This window comes from Zootoca vivipara, chromosome 2 (assembly GCF_963506605.1).
Source record: "Zootoca vivipara chromosome 2, rZooViv1.1, whole genome shotgun sequence".
In the NCBI taxonomy this organism is placed as follows: domain Eukaryota; kingdom Metazoa; phylum Chordata; class Lepidosauria; order Squamata; family Lacertidae; genus Zootoca; species Zootoca vivipara.
Genome location: NC_083277.1, coordinates 77111151 through 77129447, shown reverse-complemented (window position 1 = coordinate 77129447; position 18297 = coordinate 77111151). Strand labels below are relative to the sequence as shown.

The 18297-nt window shown below is 41.7% G+C and overlaps 1 protein-coding gene across 5 annotated transcripts in view; it reads left to right on the top strand.

The window, feature by feature from the left end:
• The window catches only part of KCNIP1 (potassium voltage-gated channel interacting protein 1), a 495512-nt gene that overhangs the window by 150474 nt on the left and 326741 nt on the right, over nt 1-18297 (top strand). For 2 of the 5 annotated variants that reach the window (XM_035105223.2, XM_060271728.1), the window contains exon 1: nt 7837-11618. The exons of the other annotated variants lie outside the window; for them this stretch is intronic. In XM_035105223.2, coding sequence (XP_034961114.1) covers nt 11558-11618 — 61 coding nt within the window. In that variant the 5' untranslated portion in view covers nt 7837-11557. Of the gene's footprint in view, nt 1-7836; nt 11619-18297 lie in introns of those variants that run through there. 5 annotated transcript variants of the gene reach the window in all.

The following is an 18297-nucleotide window of genomic DNA, read 5'->3' as shown; positions in this document are numbered from 1 at the left end:
TTGACGTGCTTTCGAACTGCTAGGTTGGCAGGAGCTGGGACCAAGCAACGGGAGCTCACCCCGTCGCAGGGATTCGAACCGCCGACCTTCTGATCAGCAAGCCCTAGGCTCAGTGGTTTAACCACAGCGCCACCTGGGTCCCTGGGTCAGGTGGAATGTGCCCTTGAGAGCAAGCAGCACTGATGCACTAGCAATTAGCCTTGATAATTGGTGGATAATCATGTATTCAGAGGCTCACAACATCAGAGGAACATTTCCTATCCCTGTGAGGACTGATTCACGTGATGAGTTCATTGTGTAGGATGCCAAGTTCTGGCCCGAGTTCTTGCAAATTTACTGTTTATTTCTGGACTTCACCAAGAACTCCAATTTCTACAGTAAGTTTTAAATGAAGGCAAAGCCCCTGTTCCTTGACTAGTCATGTAGAAGCAGTTATGGCTTGTTATGTTGGGGCAAGAAAAAACCAACCTGAAACTGCCTTCTTCCACACAGCACTTGAAAGGTAAAGGAGCCCTGTCTTTCTTTGCAGTCCACTCATCCTCTTGAAAGAAAGGATTGCAGCCTCATCTGGCCAGTCCAGCTGCTTAATGACCCTTTCTAACCCACTGCAATTTCCACATCTTTGGAAATGGAGCCTGATTAAAGTATGACACATTTCTATTCAGAGTGTGAGGCACGTGCTAGACAGACAGGCATGGACAGAAGAAACTTCCTGGTTCTTTTGCTTTATGTAATCAGTGAAGTGCATCCCCAATATATACTCTGCACCCAGGGGAGGGATAGACAGTGACACATACTGAGCCATTATTGCCATCGGAGCTTAAAGCTGTTTGGGTGGATGCCCTTGTTAGAGATTTAGACTGCAATCTTGCACAGAGTAAAATTGTATTGAAACCTATGATATTTTTAAGCAGCCTGCCTGTGTGTGGGATTTCTGCCAGAGTTTAGAATGCTGGTAGTACGAAATCTTGAATGTTTGCTTCAAGCTGCTGTTTATGTAGTGCCATCAACATGTGCTGCTTTTCTTTCTTTGTTTGTTTTTAAATCTAAGATGAGTACAAGTGTCTAATATGTTGGCCAGATTTGTAACAGTGGCAAAACATTAAGCTGCAATTTAGCCCTGAAGAAAGCATCCTCTTCAACCATCTCTCCTTTGTGCATTCTGTACCAGACTGAGCTTTCAAAGGAGACAGATCCTTGTCACTCTGTGAGTGTATCTGTATCTGTGCATTCCCCTCCTAGTTTCAACTCTCTTATAGTATGGTACTGCTACTTAATGCATTTGCTATAATTTAAAGCCAACTTAAATAAGCATTACACACAATGAGGCATATCTGCTTTATAAACCACTACTGGTAGCCAGTGCAGGTATTATTTTTTCAGATCCATTTTGATATTAAAAAAACAAAACAAGTTAAGCTCTGCATAAACAAAATCATTTTTTTGTTCTGCTTTCTTTCTTTGCCTGATGTAATTTAACCTGACAGGAGGAGAAGGTGCATACCTTAGGCTTTGTAACAGCCATTATGTTCCTGACCACAGTTCTGTGGCAAAAGGTAGAATACTGCTAGGAAGCAAAAATAGTCTGCCGGATGACCACTGTGTCAACAAATCGGTGCAGATCTGCTCAGTGACCTGAATTACCAGTTGGTGATTTGGCACTTCTCATCTGAGTGCTTTTAAAGCACAAATAGATGCTAGGAGATGCAGCCAAATAAGATTTTTTTAAAAAAAATGTTCTTTTTTAATTTCTTCTTTTATCCCTGTCTTGTCATCCCTGATAGCAGAATTTTTTTTCTTACCATTCTAGCTTGGCCTTTTGGCATTGAACTGAAGCAGGAAGTAACATTTGACTGACATTTGTGGGTAGTTTCCCCCCTCAATTTGTGGGTAGTTTCCCCCCCAAATATTCCATATGTAGTTTTGATGTAGCACTTTCCTCTTAAGAACTTCACAGTACAGTATATTTGGCTGACTGCTGAGAATAAAAACCCAAAGGATTTTCACCTGTCAGTCATTTACAGATTTATATGAAAGTTCAAACAGTGTTGAGCTGAAGACTATTTTGTGCGAGTCAGGGTGCATATGTACAAACAGAGGATTCTGAATTAATTTAACATATCCCATACTTTATTGTGTTACAAATGTCATTCCACCTTAAACAAGTAAATGTAATATCTGCTGTTTCGGTATTTCTTTTGCAAAATGGAAATACTCCACTACGGACCAAGAAATGAGAATATATTCAGAAATTAACAAGTGACTATGCCACTGCTCTTCTGGCTTGCTCCATGCTTATGAATGATCAAACACTGGGCCTTTAGACTCAGTCTGATGTCTTATTTTAGTGCCTGCTAGCCATTATAACTCAAAAGAAAGTTTTAAAAAGCATGACTATCTTCTTCACTTGGTGATTTTTGTTTGCTTGCTTGCTTTCATTTACAATGTGAAGAAGGTCATATGAAACTGGATCATGGGAAAGATCTGTCTGTTCAACCCTATATAGATTTCATTAGGTAGAATGAAACATCATTTCAGATGGCAGACGCTGGAGTGTGGGGCAAGGTGTGAGGACCAGATATTGGATGATAGAGCTGTGGGTGCAGTGTAGCTTGCCTTGAGCCCTTATTCATGCACTCACTCGTGCTAACTTACTGCCCTTGAGTGGGGGGGGGGGAATTGTTGGGCCATCACCGGTGCCAAAATACAAGTCTGGGTCAGCTTCTGTGTATGGAATGAGAGTGGTGCCACCTTGTATTTCACTTCAGGCTGCAAAATGTATTTGGACATCCCTGCTTTGTTCCATCACTGAAGAGGACTCTCCTGCTTGTAAGCTTATTGCATTTATCATTATATGTGAACTGGTGGTGTAAACCTATCCCACAGCACTGCATGACTGCACTCATTACTGGGCACACATGCCAGACTTGAGAGCTGGCTAGTGATACTGAAATGCCTGGATTTAAGAGTTGTTTATCATTTCTTCATTTTTTTGCCAAGGAAAAAAACCTCATCAATTCTTACTTGCGTACGATGCATTGTTCTTCCTTTTGCTGAACATTCAAAATGCTTTGTCCTATTCAGCTATTAAATGTAAATGGTGTGGTTTTATGTTAGTTCCCAGAATATTTATTATGTATAGACAAAGCAAAGGAGCTTCCACATTCCTGGTCATATTACCCATCTTTTATATTCAGCTTCAAATGACCCCATTGCTACTGGGCTCATTTTTTCGTGCACTCTTCGGCATTTTTATTTCCACTTTCAAAATCATGAAAGAAATGTTACATTTTTATTTTAGTCGAAGATTATTTGGGGCAGCTTTCAAGATCCAGAGAGAGTTGTTGCTTTGGGCCTATAAAGGTAAAGGTACCCCTGACCATTAGGTCCAGTCGCAGTCGCTCTATAGGCCGAGGGAGCTGGCGTTTGTCTGCAGACAGCTTCCAGGTCATGTGGCCAGCATGACTAAGTATGACTAAGCTCTGGTGAACCAGAGCAGCGCACGGAAACGCTGTTTATTTTCCCACCAGAGCAGTACCTATTTATCTACTTGCACATGATGTGCTTTTGAACTGCTAGATGGGCAGGAGCTGGGACCGAACAACGGGAGCTCACCCGGTCGCGGGGATTCGAACTGCCGACCTTCCGATCGGCAAGCCTAGGCTCTGTAGTTTAGACCACAGCACCACCCACGTCCCTTTTGGGCCTGTACAGCTATACTAATAAAGTGTTTTATTACCTTTTCAATAGATCTTCCAAAACTGTCTTGCCTATTATTTTCTATGATATTGCTGCTCTATGTGAGTACGTAAGTGTGCCAGGATCAGACTTCTAAATAATCAATTTGGTTTTTTGGGTTTTTTTAAAAAAAAATTTCAATTTTTTTGTCATAATTGTTTTTGTGGAGAGAAAAAAAACATTCTGGATGATATCATCTCTGCAGTTGGAAGTTTATATGAACAGATTGGGTGAAATTCAGTGTAACACTCTTCCACTCATTCTGTCTGTGCAAACCAGAGGAACAATCCCCCTCTATTCTTTCCTTCCTGTTCTGAAGGTTCTTTCAACACCTTCAGAGCCAATTTCAGGGAGTTGAGAGGGGGAAGCCCCATTGCACAAGTGGAAGTCTTTGCGTAGGGCTTTTGTTGACATGGCTGGTTAAATTAATCCCACTCTTAAATCTCTTTAAAGCACTGGTTAATAGCTGCACCTTTTTGCCTAACATCCATCTACCAGCTCATAGGTGCAATATAAGGAGCTACTTGCACTAGAATTGCATGGTGTTTCTATGTCTTGGTAATGGAGGAAGCAGCTGAGAGCTAATGAATGGAGAGATGAGAGAGAGAAATTGTGCACAGAAGCCATGCCCTGGATAGTTAACTTACAATGATTTTAGTCCATTGTATAATATCTATGAAATATATATTTTGGTCCCTTTTAAATATAGTGTTTAATTTAACAGTCCAGCCCCACCCCTCAAGCACACACACCTACCGTACTTATATGTGGTGCCATAGATCTAGATTGAGGGGGGGAAGACCAGCAAAGCACCCATTCGTTGATGCTGCTGTTACTTATTACTTTTCTTACCCCCACCCTTCACCATAATGTCCCAGGACATGTTTAGAATAAGTTTGTAACTGGGGCACAAATAAAACAACAACAGCAGCAACAACTTTATTTAAAGGGTAAGTAAGATACAAAATCAAAGGTCAGGGCAAAGAAGTGCATTGAACAGTCTACCACTAAGTGATGAAGCTTCATGTTCTTCATCCCACTTGTTTTGTTTAAACAATTAGTTCAATCTCATAGGCGATTACCAGGGGGAGGACAGCTATACCATGAGATGCATACGTGGTTTTCATGTTTGTGGGGATCATTACGAGCTAACCATGCAACATAATACCTCTATAAAATACTGCTTAATAATCCATATAATGTGATCTATGGGATTAAGAATCTTTATGTGATGATATAAAAAAGACCCACAGATATAAGCTACAGCAGCAGCAGCAGAAGAAGAGTTTGGATTTGATATCCCACTTTATCACTACCCGAAGGAGTCTCAAAGCGGCTAACATTCTCCTTTCCCTTCCTCCCCTACAACAGACACCCTGTGAGGTAGGTGGGGCTGAGAGACTTCAGAGAAGTGTGGCTAGCCCAAGGTCACCCAGCAACAGCATGTGGAGGAGCGGAGACGCAAACCCGGTTCCCCAGATTAGGAGTCTACCGCTCTTAACCACTACACCACACAGGCATTGTTTTGCTGCTTTCCTAAGTGAGAGAAGGTTGCCTGAAGATTCTGAAATGACAGATTGAGGAACTATGTGGGTGCATCACTAAGTGTCTGTACTGGATAGTGCAATGCACATTGCTTAGTGGACATTATTTGTTAGCCAGGAGTTGGGGCAAATGAAAGCTGTCATTTGTCAAAATAAATAGTGATAACAGGAAACCACCTAGTTATGCCTAGTAAACTAATCTAATTATCTAACTGTTGATGTGTGTCCAGCAATAACTTGCATCCTTGCAGTGGACAGATTTGCCAGCTGTATCCTGTCAGTACATTTTGTGCTGCCAGATAAATTTGTGCTATGCCCTGATGTTCCAATGGTGGATGGGCTCTGCTCCAGACAGAAGTTTACTGTTACTGTTATTTGTCTCTTGCTTAAGATGATCATCTTTGCTATGCAGCTAGCTAGGAGATGTAAGTAAGTGGGGGGGGGGGTTCAACAGCCATTTAAAATGCTTGTAGAAAGGAAGTAGGAAATTTTGCTCTGAGAAAATTATGAAAAAAGAATTTATTATGCTGCTCAATGAAGGGTACTCAGAGGAAAAGAATGACAAAATGGCTGTCTATGATGTTTCCAATGGAAAATTTGTATCAGTTTCCAAAACTGCTGTTTATATATTACTTTCCCCAAGACTCTGTTTAAATCCCATATTTATTCAAATGCTTAGAACCCTCTACATTTTTTTGAAGTCTAAACTTCAAAAGTCTTCCAAATACCTGTATCCTAGGAATCTAATTATATATGATTAGCTCCTAAATCCCATGTGCTTTCTTCACACGCTCAGTACTCCCATCCTACACCTGTATTATTTCCTCATCCCCTGGTAGCTCCTATACATCTCAAAATCATTTTTGCACACATATGAGCATAAAAAGAGCCCTGTCTGTCCAGCATTCTATTCTCACAGTGGCAAACCGCATGCCTATGGGAAACCCAAACAGGACCTGAGCACAGTACACATCCCTTGTGCAACTCCAAAAATATTTTTTTCTATTACTGATACCAATAGGGTTGGGACTTGAAATTAAATGTAGTTATAGAGGGACAAGAGGGACCAGCAAGAAACACATTGCAGCCTATCCCCACCGCAGGGGTGGGTTGGTGTTACCCCATTCTTTGGGTGCAGGATGATGTTGATGACAATGATCACTGAGGGTGTGTGTTTTATTCTGCTCATTATTGTGCTCATTTGATTGTGGTGATGGAGGGCAGAGTGAGTGTTGTGTTGGGAGGTAAATCTGGAAGTATTAAAGGAGTCATTCAAGTTAAACACTACATGAAATTGTTAAGTAAAAGTTAGAGAGGAAATTCACAGAATTTCACTTCAGAACACATTTATCTGGGAGGAAGAAACATGAATCAAGTAGACCTGTGCAGGAACTGGCTGCTAGCAATTCTTAACACCTTAGTGTTGAGATCTACATTTAGCCCCAACCTGAAGAAAACACCAGTTTATTCCCATGCTGATAAAGTATCTGCTCACATGCTTACCAGGAGGCTAGATTGCCAACACACTCTTTTGAAAACTCTCCCTGGTGACACCTGTCGATTGCACTCACTGTGGCTGCCACTGCTGACACCCTCCCCCTTTGTTTTGAGCCATAAATTCACTGTCCCACTACTGTTTTGTGTGTGTATTTGTGCCCTGCATCTCCAATTTGTGTGTGTATGTTGCTTGATATCTCCTCACTCATCAGCTTCCATTCTACCTCCCTCATTCCTGTGTCATGTTTTGGCCCTGTAAGGCTTTAGGCAGGGCCAGCCCAAGTCCTTTTGGTGCCTCAGGAACCACAATATGTTCCCCCTGAGAGGGAAGAATGGGTGAGTGAAGAGCTATATCAGGGACATGGATAGGAGCCTCATATTCACCAAGAGTCCACCGTACAGGTGGCGTGGGGGGGCTGTTGAGGAGGCGATAGATCTGGCCTCCAAGAAACACACTGCAGCTGTTGCAGCAGCAGCAGCAATGGGTGATGCATTCCTTGGACACTGGATCTACTGCCCCTGTGGATCATTTCGCCTGAGGCAGTTGCCTCACCTAGCCACATGGGTGGGTTGGCTTTGGGGCTTCATTCCTTTGCTTTTTAAAATGCTGTTGCCGCCACAGCCATATACTGTGTTTCCCCGAAAATAAGACACTGTATTATATTTATTTTTCCTCAAGAAGACACACTATGGCTTATTTTCAGGGGATGTCTTATTTTTAATTATGTGTCCAGCCTCGCCTCTTCCTTGGCGCCCTCCAGAACTGTGCCTATCACTATGTCTTATTTTTGGGGTATGGCTTATATTGCGCAAATGCTTAGAAATCCTGATACGGCTTATTTTATGGGTATGTCTTATTTTTGGGGAAACGGTATATGGCTATGCAGTGACAACCCTGCCTTGCTGTGGGTATATGTGAGGTCACTCCTTCGTCCTTCATTTTTTACTCTACATGATCTCAAGCATGTGCAGTGTTGCTTTGCCTTAGAATGGGTGATGGTGATTTTAGTTTTCATGGGTGATGGTGATTTTAGTCCCCCCCCCCCCCCCGGCATTTCATATTGAGAAACTTTTTTAAAAAAATAACTCTCTTATTTGACCCAAGCAGAGAACTGAGGTTAGGGATGAGCAACCAATTCCATCATGTTTCAGTTGTTCCAACACTCCATCACTGGTCCATTCCATCCCATTTTCTGTGGATTTCTTGAAATGACACACAATAAGTCTACATTTGAATTGTAGGCTTTTTGTTTATACTTTCAATGTAGGATAAGCATTTTTTAAACAAAGCAGCCACATTTTCAAATGTTTTTCAGTGCATTCATCCATAAAATACACATTCTGTACATATATTTTAATATAAAATAGACTGCAACCCATAATCCAATGTGCAATCCAATTAAGTGTTGTGTTCTGATCCACAAGCAACCTCAAGAGCAATAGATTGGGTCAGAGCAGATTGCACCAAGCTTGAGAGCAGGCCCCGTTCAGAGGAGGAGGTAGCTGGGTATACTTGGCCTGGGCAGTGGTGGACCTTGAGGTACCCAAATTCAATGCCTCCTTGCCTCTTCCTGTCTACAACATAGTTGCTGCTTCCCCGAGGCTCTGAACCCAGTGCAACTGAACCAATTGCAGTCCCCTAAATCTGCCTCTGTCCCTGGCCTTGGAGGGCTAAGCCTGCTGTGTGGCCCCACTAGGGACTGGCTGCTTTTTTGTTTGAGTTCAGTAATTTTGTTTTAACAAGACTCCTGCCCTGGGCTCAGAAAAAGCTCTCATGGGTCTGCTTGAGAGGCAGAGGAGGGGGAGGTTTGGATGGAACATGGAGATAAGAGTTGGTAGGTTGTAAATGAGGCTGCTATGTACATTGGTGAGCAGGCACTGGGGATGCAAGTGGGGTCAGGTTGTCAGTGGCAGATGTACTCCCAGTTTATTTTTATTTTTTCTTTGGGCAATACAAAACTACCTTTCTATGGTAAAATTATGCTAAAGCCAGATTTTAATGAAAAATACAAGAAAAATTAAAACCAACTGTTAAGGCTCTCATCCACCCAGAAAAGCATGGTGCTCTGTGAGAACAGCAGCTGCCATACTCAGACTCTAGCACTGAAGCTACAAGAATGACAGACATCTTGGAAACGGGTTCAGCTCCACTCTGCTAGTACCCTTCATGATTTCCTCACAAAAGCTGGCAGTGTATTTCCCACCATTCTCCACGTAGGTGGTCGGCTGAATTGGCCTATGCCAATCAAATGCTTTTATTTTTGGGTGCAGTCCAACAAATGCCAAAAAGCATTATGAAAGGAGTTAATTTCCACTTGTTTTTCCCTGTGGCATTTCTTCTGTGTAATTAACTACGTATGGCAATTCATTTCACATGTTCATGTTTTAGCATTGCAGTGCTGTCACCCAAAATGCGTGAGTCATGATGTGGAAAGTTGTGTGGGATCGTGTGTGGGATTTCTCTGTACTTCTGAATGTTTGTGTGTGTGTGTGTGTGTGTGTGTGTGTGTATGTATGCAAAAAGTGTACACAAAAATACAAATTTCGCTTGAAAGATGCATGCAAAATGTGAGTAACAGGATGCAATGTCACACAAAGGATCTCTCATTGAATGGCAGTGAGACTGAAAGGAGGCCGAATTAGGTGCTCTGTGCAATACCGAGGTTGTGAATTTCATCCTTTGTATCATTGTCAGTACCCACTGAGTTTTGAATAAATAGATAGTTGAGGGGAATTTGGAAGGTTTTGCTTAGGCAAAGCCACTTTAGGAATTTTGAGAGATGGTAAAGCAATGTTGTTCCAATATTGGGTTCAAATATTACTGCAAGAGATATTTAAGAATGTTGGCCACATCTTTAATTGTCACAGCAGTTCAGGTGAAGCACCAGGAGAAACATGTGCAGGAATTTCAAGGGAAGACGAAAGATGTTATTTCTTAGGGAGATTTCAACCATCTCTAGCTGTAATCAAGCTGGTAGAGTAGCTTCTGTCATTCATGCCCTGCTCAGACTAAATATTGCATCGTTTGTGATTTTTTGGTTGAGTCTAATAAAGGTATTACTGTGACTTTGGTATTTTGATATGTAAGAAGGTATATTCAATAAGGCTATGTGAGGTGTAGTTTGCATGGATTTGCATTATTTTAAGTCCCGTGCCGTAATTTCAGATGAAAAGCAAGGGTGGGTGTGATAGTCCATAAGAAGAAGAAAAAACCTCCACAGTACAAAGCATCAGTTTAAATCATATAAAATCCAAATATATTTGGGGGCACAACTTAGCCTTACATCCTTTGGGAGGGAGGTCTTGAGGCAGTAAAATGATATATATATATTTCTAACAATATATGCAAAGTGTTCCTTATTCCAGAAAAAACACACAACCCACTCTAAATTTTATTTGGGAATCATTTTCACCCTATTATTGATCTGAAATCTATAGTTTTTAATGTCCATCAAAGTTGTTTGGTGTATCAAATTTGGTTAATGTTTGTTTTAATAATACTTATAATATAAAAATGACTTATAGAACTAAGATAGAATACATTTTTCTGCTGTAGAACAGGGTATTTCCACAATACATTGAAATATTATCACAAATGCTGCTCTCTTAAAAGGATGTGTGATCAGCAAACTGACTCCTGTGCTCTGACTTGCTTGCTTAATTAGGCTGACTTCCCTCTACCCTTTGTACATTTTTCATTCTTAGTGTGAAATAGACAATCTACATCATATTCTGACCAAAATGGTAAATACCAACACATAGTGTAATCTGGATTTCCCTGAAATCTTAGAAGTACAAAGGCCTCAGTTGAAGAGTGACATTTAGATAGTGTTATATGGTTGGAGCAGGAATGTGAATGTGAATAGTAAAGGGAATTGATCGGAATTCAGATAATGATGATGCCTGTCACATAGTATATTTTCTAGGGGAAAGAGAGTGGTGCACTGCTGTCAGCTAGTATTTTGCACAAGTTAACATAGCTGTGATTCACATTTTTAAAATACACATGCCATTTCTGTACATGACATGTAAGAGAAGCATAGGGACAATGGACATGGTGTAGTTTACTAGCTGTTGGTTATTATTTGTTTATTTTTTGTGAGGAAAGCAATTGCTTTCCCCAGTCCTCTGGCTGGGAAGAGTTTTAAGTGACTGCTCTTTCCTGCCTTTTTAGCAAGACCATTAATCAGCAGGAATTAGCTTTCTGCAGAACCACAACTTTGACAGCTGGTTCACTATTATTTTCCATTCAGCAAGTTCTCATTCATTCATTCATGATTGGTACTCAGCCCGAGTCCCTTGGCATCCCTTGAGACCTTCGCCATGCCTGCAGAATGGTAGTTTAGTATACAATGGAAGAGATGCATTGATGTTTTCCCTGTAGACCTACAGGCTTCTGGTTGGAGCCATAAGGAAACGAGAGAAAAAATTAGCCTGTGTGTTTGTGTGGCTGTGCTCCAGTAAATATTTTGATGCATCTGCTGCCAGCTCTGGTCTGAGGGAATCTACCTAGCATTTAAATTTTGATGGGGAGCTGTTTTGAATAATAAGAGTGCAGCCGGCTGTGAGTCAGTGCATGTGTGTGTTGACTGAAAGGGGGAGAAAAAAATCTCAAAGCTTAACGCTTGCTGAACGCTCAGCTGCAGTGCTTTGCTTTTCCCTCCTCCTTTTTCTCCGAGTAGATATTCCAAACAGATTTTTTTGGGGTGGTGGTGTTTCACTGGGAGGAGGGAGGGGAAGCATATTTTCTGTAACCCCTCACCCAAGTAGCAGTTACGATGGGTGCTGTAATGGGCACGTTCTCTTCTCTGCAAACCAAACAAAGAAGACCCTCGAGAGGTAAGGATAATCTTTCCCCTTTCCCCCCTTTCTCATGTGTGTTTGCAAAGACTGGATTTTTGCACTGGGCATTTTTAAAAAAGCAAAGCGAAGCATGTGCCACTTGCAACTAACAGAGCTACACACTGATGGTTAGAGGCAAATTCGCGCTAAGGGGGGAAATGACAGCGAAGGGTGTGCATGTGTGTGAGCTCGTCGTTGTGTGTTAGCGGTTGTAGAAGAGGGGAAAGTGGGTGGCTTCAGGGGTTGTGTTGGAAGCTGCTTTTTGAAATGTTGTAAACCTTTCACGCAGACGTGTGTGAGGAGGAGAACTCGGCAACCTGCTGTGTGCAGTACACTCGCGGAGGAAAACCTGTTTACTCTCGGTCCCATGCTGTGTTCTTAATTTATTCGTTTGCCGGGGGGGGGGGGCTAGCAAGGTGGCAAAATATTTTCCAGCTGCCTTTTGGGGTTGCTGAAAGAGAGAGAGAGAGAGAGACGTACGCACGTTAATTCCCTTAATCGTGTGTAAGCCATGCAGCCAGTGCATGTCTAATGTTCATCATTTGGAAAGGAAGACGAGAGGGGGATATACGTATATATTTCCCTAAAGAGCGGAAGTGAGAGAAGAGAGGGAAGCTAGCAAGCAGAATTTCAAAGATCTTTCATCTTCGTCTTCAATCCTTAAGTCGGCAAGACTTGCCATCTAGCATGCTAATATTCCAGGAAGTCTCCAGCGTCGAAAGTGGGTGGTTTGTTTGCTCTGTTTTCTCAGTAGGGTTAACTCAGCATCACAGGAAGGAAAGCCGAAAGTTGGAGGCACACTAGGGGGGTGGGGCTGAAGTACAGCGCTTGTACGTGGAGTTGGAGAGGATGAGTCGGTGTTTGTGCGTGTGCGCGCGCCTCTGTGTGTTAAAACTCGAGGGTTTTCTTCCTTTCTGGAACCAGAACCAGCATTTATAATGTAAAAACTACACGTACTGGATCACAGCCTTTGAACAGGATCTCCTTCCAATAGTTTTTGGCAGATTTTTTTTTAAAAATAACTTTTTTTCCTTGTTTTCTCTGCAAGCCAACTCATTCTGCCTTTCAAATATCAATAAAGGAGAAGTGGGGAAATCAGATCCAAAATGCAAACAATTGGATGATTTATAAGGCAATTTATGTATGTATATACTGATATGATACTTGGATACCATTCAATTATCCAAGTCCTTTCATCGGTCAAATGCAATGGCTGTATCCAGCCCAAACATCTTCCCACAAAAGTCTTTTTGTAGATTGTGACTGCAATATTGTTCTCAGGTTACCTAAATCCTGTAGCTGTCAATGGGATTTCAGCGGCTTATCTGTGTGCAGAATGACTATCTCCCCTCCATGAAAGTTATTTATTTGAGGGCTATAGCTATGGGTTAGACACACCAAACCACATATTCAGTCTTTGGTGGAAGTAGAAGCAATCCATTGCATAGGGGAGCACTCTGAAGGTTTATTGAAATAATTGTGCTTGTTGTATGACTATGAGGCTTTCCAAAAAGCCTAGTTAAAAACCTGCTAGAATGCAGTTCTGATTTGCTCTGAAATCATCCTCTGTAATATTCAGATTGACTTCAAGTTCCAGGCTCTAGCTATTATTTACAATATATTCCCCCTTAGTGACTTGTGGTAGTTAAGTGTCCTGTGGATGTCTGTGGGTGGTGATCTTTCAACTGCAAGTGTCAAAAATAGTTTTCCAAGAGCAGTGCTTGAACAGTGCTAATGGAGGTGGTCACTTTGTTCTACTGATCATGATGCAATTGATTCTAAAGCAGGTTGGAAGCATATTTGAGCTTCTCTGATATATATATATATATATATATTTACAGCTAGGACTGGAAAGAATTGGTTAGTCCCTCCTGTGAATAGAGGAACACATTATCTTTTGATAATGTCAATTAGTAGAATTTATAACCCAATAAATGAAACCAGTTTCTGTAAGCTGTCCAAGTAAGTACTGTAGTCTCATCTTATTGCCTACAAACTGTAGCCACTCACACTCTGGTTAAGTGTGAATGATTGATGCTTCTAACATAAACTACTTGGCAAACTACTAATATAATTCTGTCATAAAAAAGACATAACCAATATAGTAATCACTTGTTTAATTAGTAATAGTAATAAGTGGTACCTCTAGTTGCAGACTTAATCCGTTTCAGGGTGCCGTTCGCACCCCGAAAAGTCAACAACTAGAGTGCCTCTTCTGCGCATGTGCGCAGTGTGATTGAGCACTTCTGTGTGTGTGTGAAGCACACAGATCGTTTTGCATGTGCGGGCGGCGAATCCAGAAGTAAACACTTCCGGGGTTGCTGCGTTCAGAAGCTGAAAGTCCGTAACAAGAGCGGAATGCAACACGAGGTATGACTGTAACCATTTTGGCTGTGAGTCCTAGAAGACCTGCTCCCTGCCTTGCTAGCCTCTTTCTACCTGGCCTGAGAGGGCAGCGCCCTAACTGACTCCAGATACAAAAGAGGAGGCCGTTGAAAAGTCCAGATACCTTCTTGACTGTGAGTCCTGGAAGACATGTTCCTTGCCTTCTGGACCTTTTCCCACTTGGCCTGGGTGGGCAAGGCACTGGCTGGCTGACTGGCTGGCTGGCTGACTGACTCCAGCTATGAAAGGTGAACCTGCTGAACAGTCTTGGGTTGGGGTATTGTATGGGGTTTTTCCTTGCTGTTGTTGATGCTAATTTTTTTGTATCCTTATTTTTTAGAAATTTTGATTTATATGGAGATTGTTCAGTACATGGTTGTGTACTTTTTGATGTGTTGTATATCTTGTTTATGACTACTTTTGTTATGTTTGTAATTGTAAATTGTAATTTTCATGTTGTAAGCTGCTTTGAGCATGGTTTTAGTAGAAAGGCGGGATACAAATAAGATGATGGTGGTGATGATGATGATGAACCAATATCAGTCACACTTAGCTGTGTGGCTGCTGCTGATTCAGATCATACCCACTGGTCTATGCAGGAGTATCAGTTTAGATTTGTGGCCAAATAACACAATACATTTATTTGGTGTACAACCATTGCAAGTATATTTGTGGAGAAAGTCATACACCAAGGCCTGGGTCCAAAGAACAGAATGCTCAAGGGAGATTTGGCCTTTGCTTTTTCTCAATAGCAGCTCCACCATGCTACATAGTAAAGCTCTTTTGACACTGTGGGGGAGGTTCAATAGCAGTTCACAATGTTGCCTAGTAGAGATCAAGTGTTCAAAAGCATGGAGTCAAAAACTCCTCTAGATGTAGCCAACCTCAAGTAGTTGTTTGGACCAGGTATTGGTTATTTTCTATAGCAACAATAGGGACTTCTGCTCTTCCTCATTATACTCTGAGAAATGGAGTCATTGCTTCATGTTCTTTTGGCATCATTATTGTTACCTTTTCTTTGGGTGCTGCAAATATTTCTGTATTTTTAGCAGCTCTTTAGCAGGTTTTCTGACTTGTTGCAATTCTATTTTGTTAATATCTGTTCATATCGTTAGACTAGCAATCTGGGTCGATCTAGCTAGCCAGTAAGGTGTCTACACAAAGTGCATGTCCCTTGTAAAAGAAATATTGGTGCACTCATTTACTTATATCTGAATTGTTATCAAAGGTAGCAGTGCTACTTGTCTTCCCCTTTTCAGGATTGTAACTTGGGCTTGAACTAGTCTAGTAAATTTAATAATAGTCTGTTCTAATACATGCATCATTGAACTGCATTATTGAACTGAAGAAATGGGTCAATATTTTAGTGCCTGAAACTATTTATTTCTTAACATTTGAATCCCTCTATTGTTTAAAAAGGAATGGCAGACACAAGGCAGGAAACACCATATAATATTAAAAAGCAGATCACACCCACCTATTATCACTCACAGCAGTGATAATAAAACCCTAATATTACTATTAAAAAGCAAGGACAGGTTCTGGGAGCAGCCATCAAAACTGGATCAGCATTGAGAAACTGAACCAGAAAAGAGGACACTGACAGTACTACTCTTGAACTTATCATCACCTCAAGGCAAGAGTCTGGTTGAAATGACTAAGCATTGCTCTTTTCCACTATTCTATAATCCTGTGTGTGGTATTCAATGGCACTTTTGTGCTAGTGCAAAACTTAGGAGGTTGGGGGAACTTCCAGAACAGATTCAGCAGCCACATGGGGGAAGGAGAGGGGGAGGTTGTTCCACTGCACAAGGAAAAATACAACTCTAAGCTTCCTATTCTTTGATAGCACATTGTGATCAAATAATGGTCTAGAACAGATCAAGGATGGGAAACCCATGGCATTATAGATGTTGTGGGACTTGAGTGGCCATCAACCCCAGCCACCATAGCTAATGATCAGGGATGATGGGAACTGTAGTCCAGCACCATCTGGAAGACCACAGGTTCCCCACTCCTGCCTCAAAGACTGGAAAGTCACACTATTTTTAGGAGCAGATTCTGAGGCTAATGAATTAAATTCATATGAGGGAAAAGCACAGCAGATTCCACTCCTGAACCATGCATATTGATTAGAACATCTGGAGAGTCTCTCATGTGTACAGCTGCTTGAATGGGGACTCTTTAGAAATTCTAATAAACATGTATAGACTGGGGGCAGAGCCTGCAGCCAGGATGGCTTTTTTGCAGACGTGTGTTCATTCCTGGAAGGCATACATGAAAGGGGTTTATGAGTGCTGAAGAGTAAGAGTGCTGGAACAGAAAGCTCTAGTGGGGTGGAATCAGTTGGTTCAGCCCATACTAATTCTAGAGTGGATTTAGGTACAGTATCTCCATCAAACATTTAACTGAAGATTACATAGGTACTTCTTGAATATGTTGATTCTCTCTGCCACTTTCAGTTTTTGCTTTCATTTTAAAGACCAAAATTATTATTATTGCTCATCCAAGTTTAAATGCTTATCCCCTGTCAATGCTCCCCCCCCCCCATTTTTTGTTTTCTTGGCAATCCTTATATCTATAAAAATAGCCAAGTTCTGGGCAGCACACACAGTGTTGAACCATTTATGAATACAGATTACTATGCTTCTGGCCAACTGAAAAACATATTCTTTTATTACTTACGTAGCCTTTCTTTTGGGTAACATTCAGTTTATTTGGATTTGTTTATTTTGGATTTACAAAAAGCTACATGGATACAAATTTCAACAAACACCCCTACTCCCAAGCATGACATTTAAGTCCTTTCACATTCATACAAACCCTGTAACTTGCCGCTAATGTTATGAATTGATTGTATTTATGTGTCAATCTGATCCACTCTAATTGATGGCTATCAGTGTCTGTGTACACACCAGGGAATTAATGGGTTACACAGATCCATTTTTTCTGTCTGCGTTTTTGTCTACACATGAGCACTTTTAATTGCTCTGTATCTCACTGTTTCAAGTCCACAATAGTTGGTAGTGTTTGATGGGATGCATTTGAATATGGGAAGCTGCCTTATACCAAGTAAGGCCATTGATCCATCTAGTTCAGTATTATCTACACTGACTGGCAGCAGCTGTCCAAAGTTTCTGGCTGGCGTGTCTCCTACCTGGAAATGCAAGGAATTAAACTTGGGACCTATTGTATGCAAAGCAGATGCTCTTCCACTGAGTTGTCACCCTTCCCACTTTGTGTTGTTGTCCCCTCCCCTCAGTTAGTACTTACACACACACACACACACACACACACACACACACACACACACACACACATGAATTCCAGAAAACTGAGGTCCATGGTGGGCATGCATGCAGATATTTGTCACTGCCATGTTTCTTCTAAGATACAAGTTTTCTGATATGCCAGATTTTCACAAAATGATGGGTTAAAAATAATGTTAAAAATCTGTGTCCTACCCAGTTCCACCAGCAGTTCACCAAGGAGTACCTTCCCAGTGGAAGCAGGGGGTATGGTGATGGATGACACAGCAAAACCTCACCACACACATAAAAAAATTTCCACCCATGATGCACTTCAGTGTGTCCACAGTCAGGTAACATGCAATTTTCTGTTGGATTCCACCCCCTCCCTATGACTTTATCCATGGATTGGGAATATTTAAATTAAATGGGGGGAAAGTGCAGACTGTCACTTGGATGGGAACAGTGTCATGTGGATGATGCAAAAAACCATGCACACATGGGATGCATTGGATCTGTGTGCACACGGTGTGTACACAGCCCATAAACAGAAAAAAGGATTCTAGTTTTCCAATAATTTTGTCACCCTTCTGATAAAATCCACATGCAATGTGTACTCAATCAGTTTTCTGTATTGTCCCTTCATTTTTACCTCCACTGAGAAATAGAAGGTGTCTAACTAACTATCCATTGGGGACACGGGTGGCGCTATGGTCTGATAGGCTTGCCTATCAGAAGGTCGGCGGTTTGAATCCCCGCGATGGAGTGAGCTCCCGTTGCTCGGTCCCAGCTCCTGCCAACCTAGCAGTTCGAAAGCACGTCAAATGCAAGTAGATAAATAGGTACCACTCCGGCGGGAAGGTAAATGGTGTTTCCGTGCACTCTGGTTCACCAGAAGCAGCTTAGTCATGATGGCCACATGGCCCGGAAGCTGTCTGTAGACAAACACCAGCTCCCTCGGCCAGTAAAGTGAGATGAGCGCCACAACCCCAGAGTCATCCGTGACTGGACCTTACGGTCAGGGGTCCCTTTAACTAGGATCT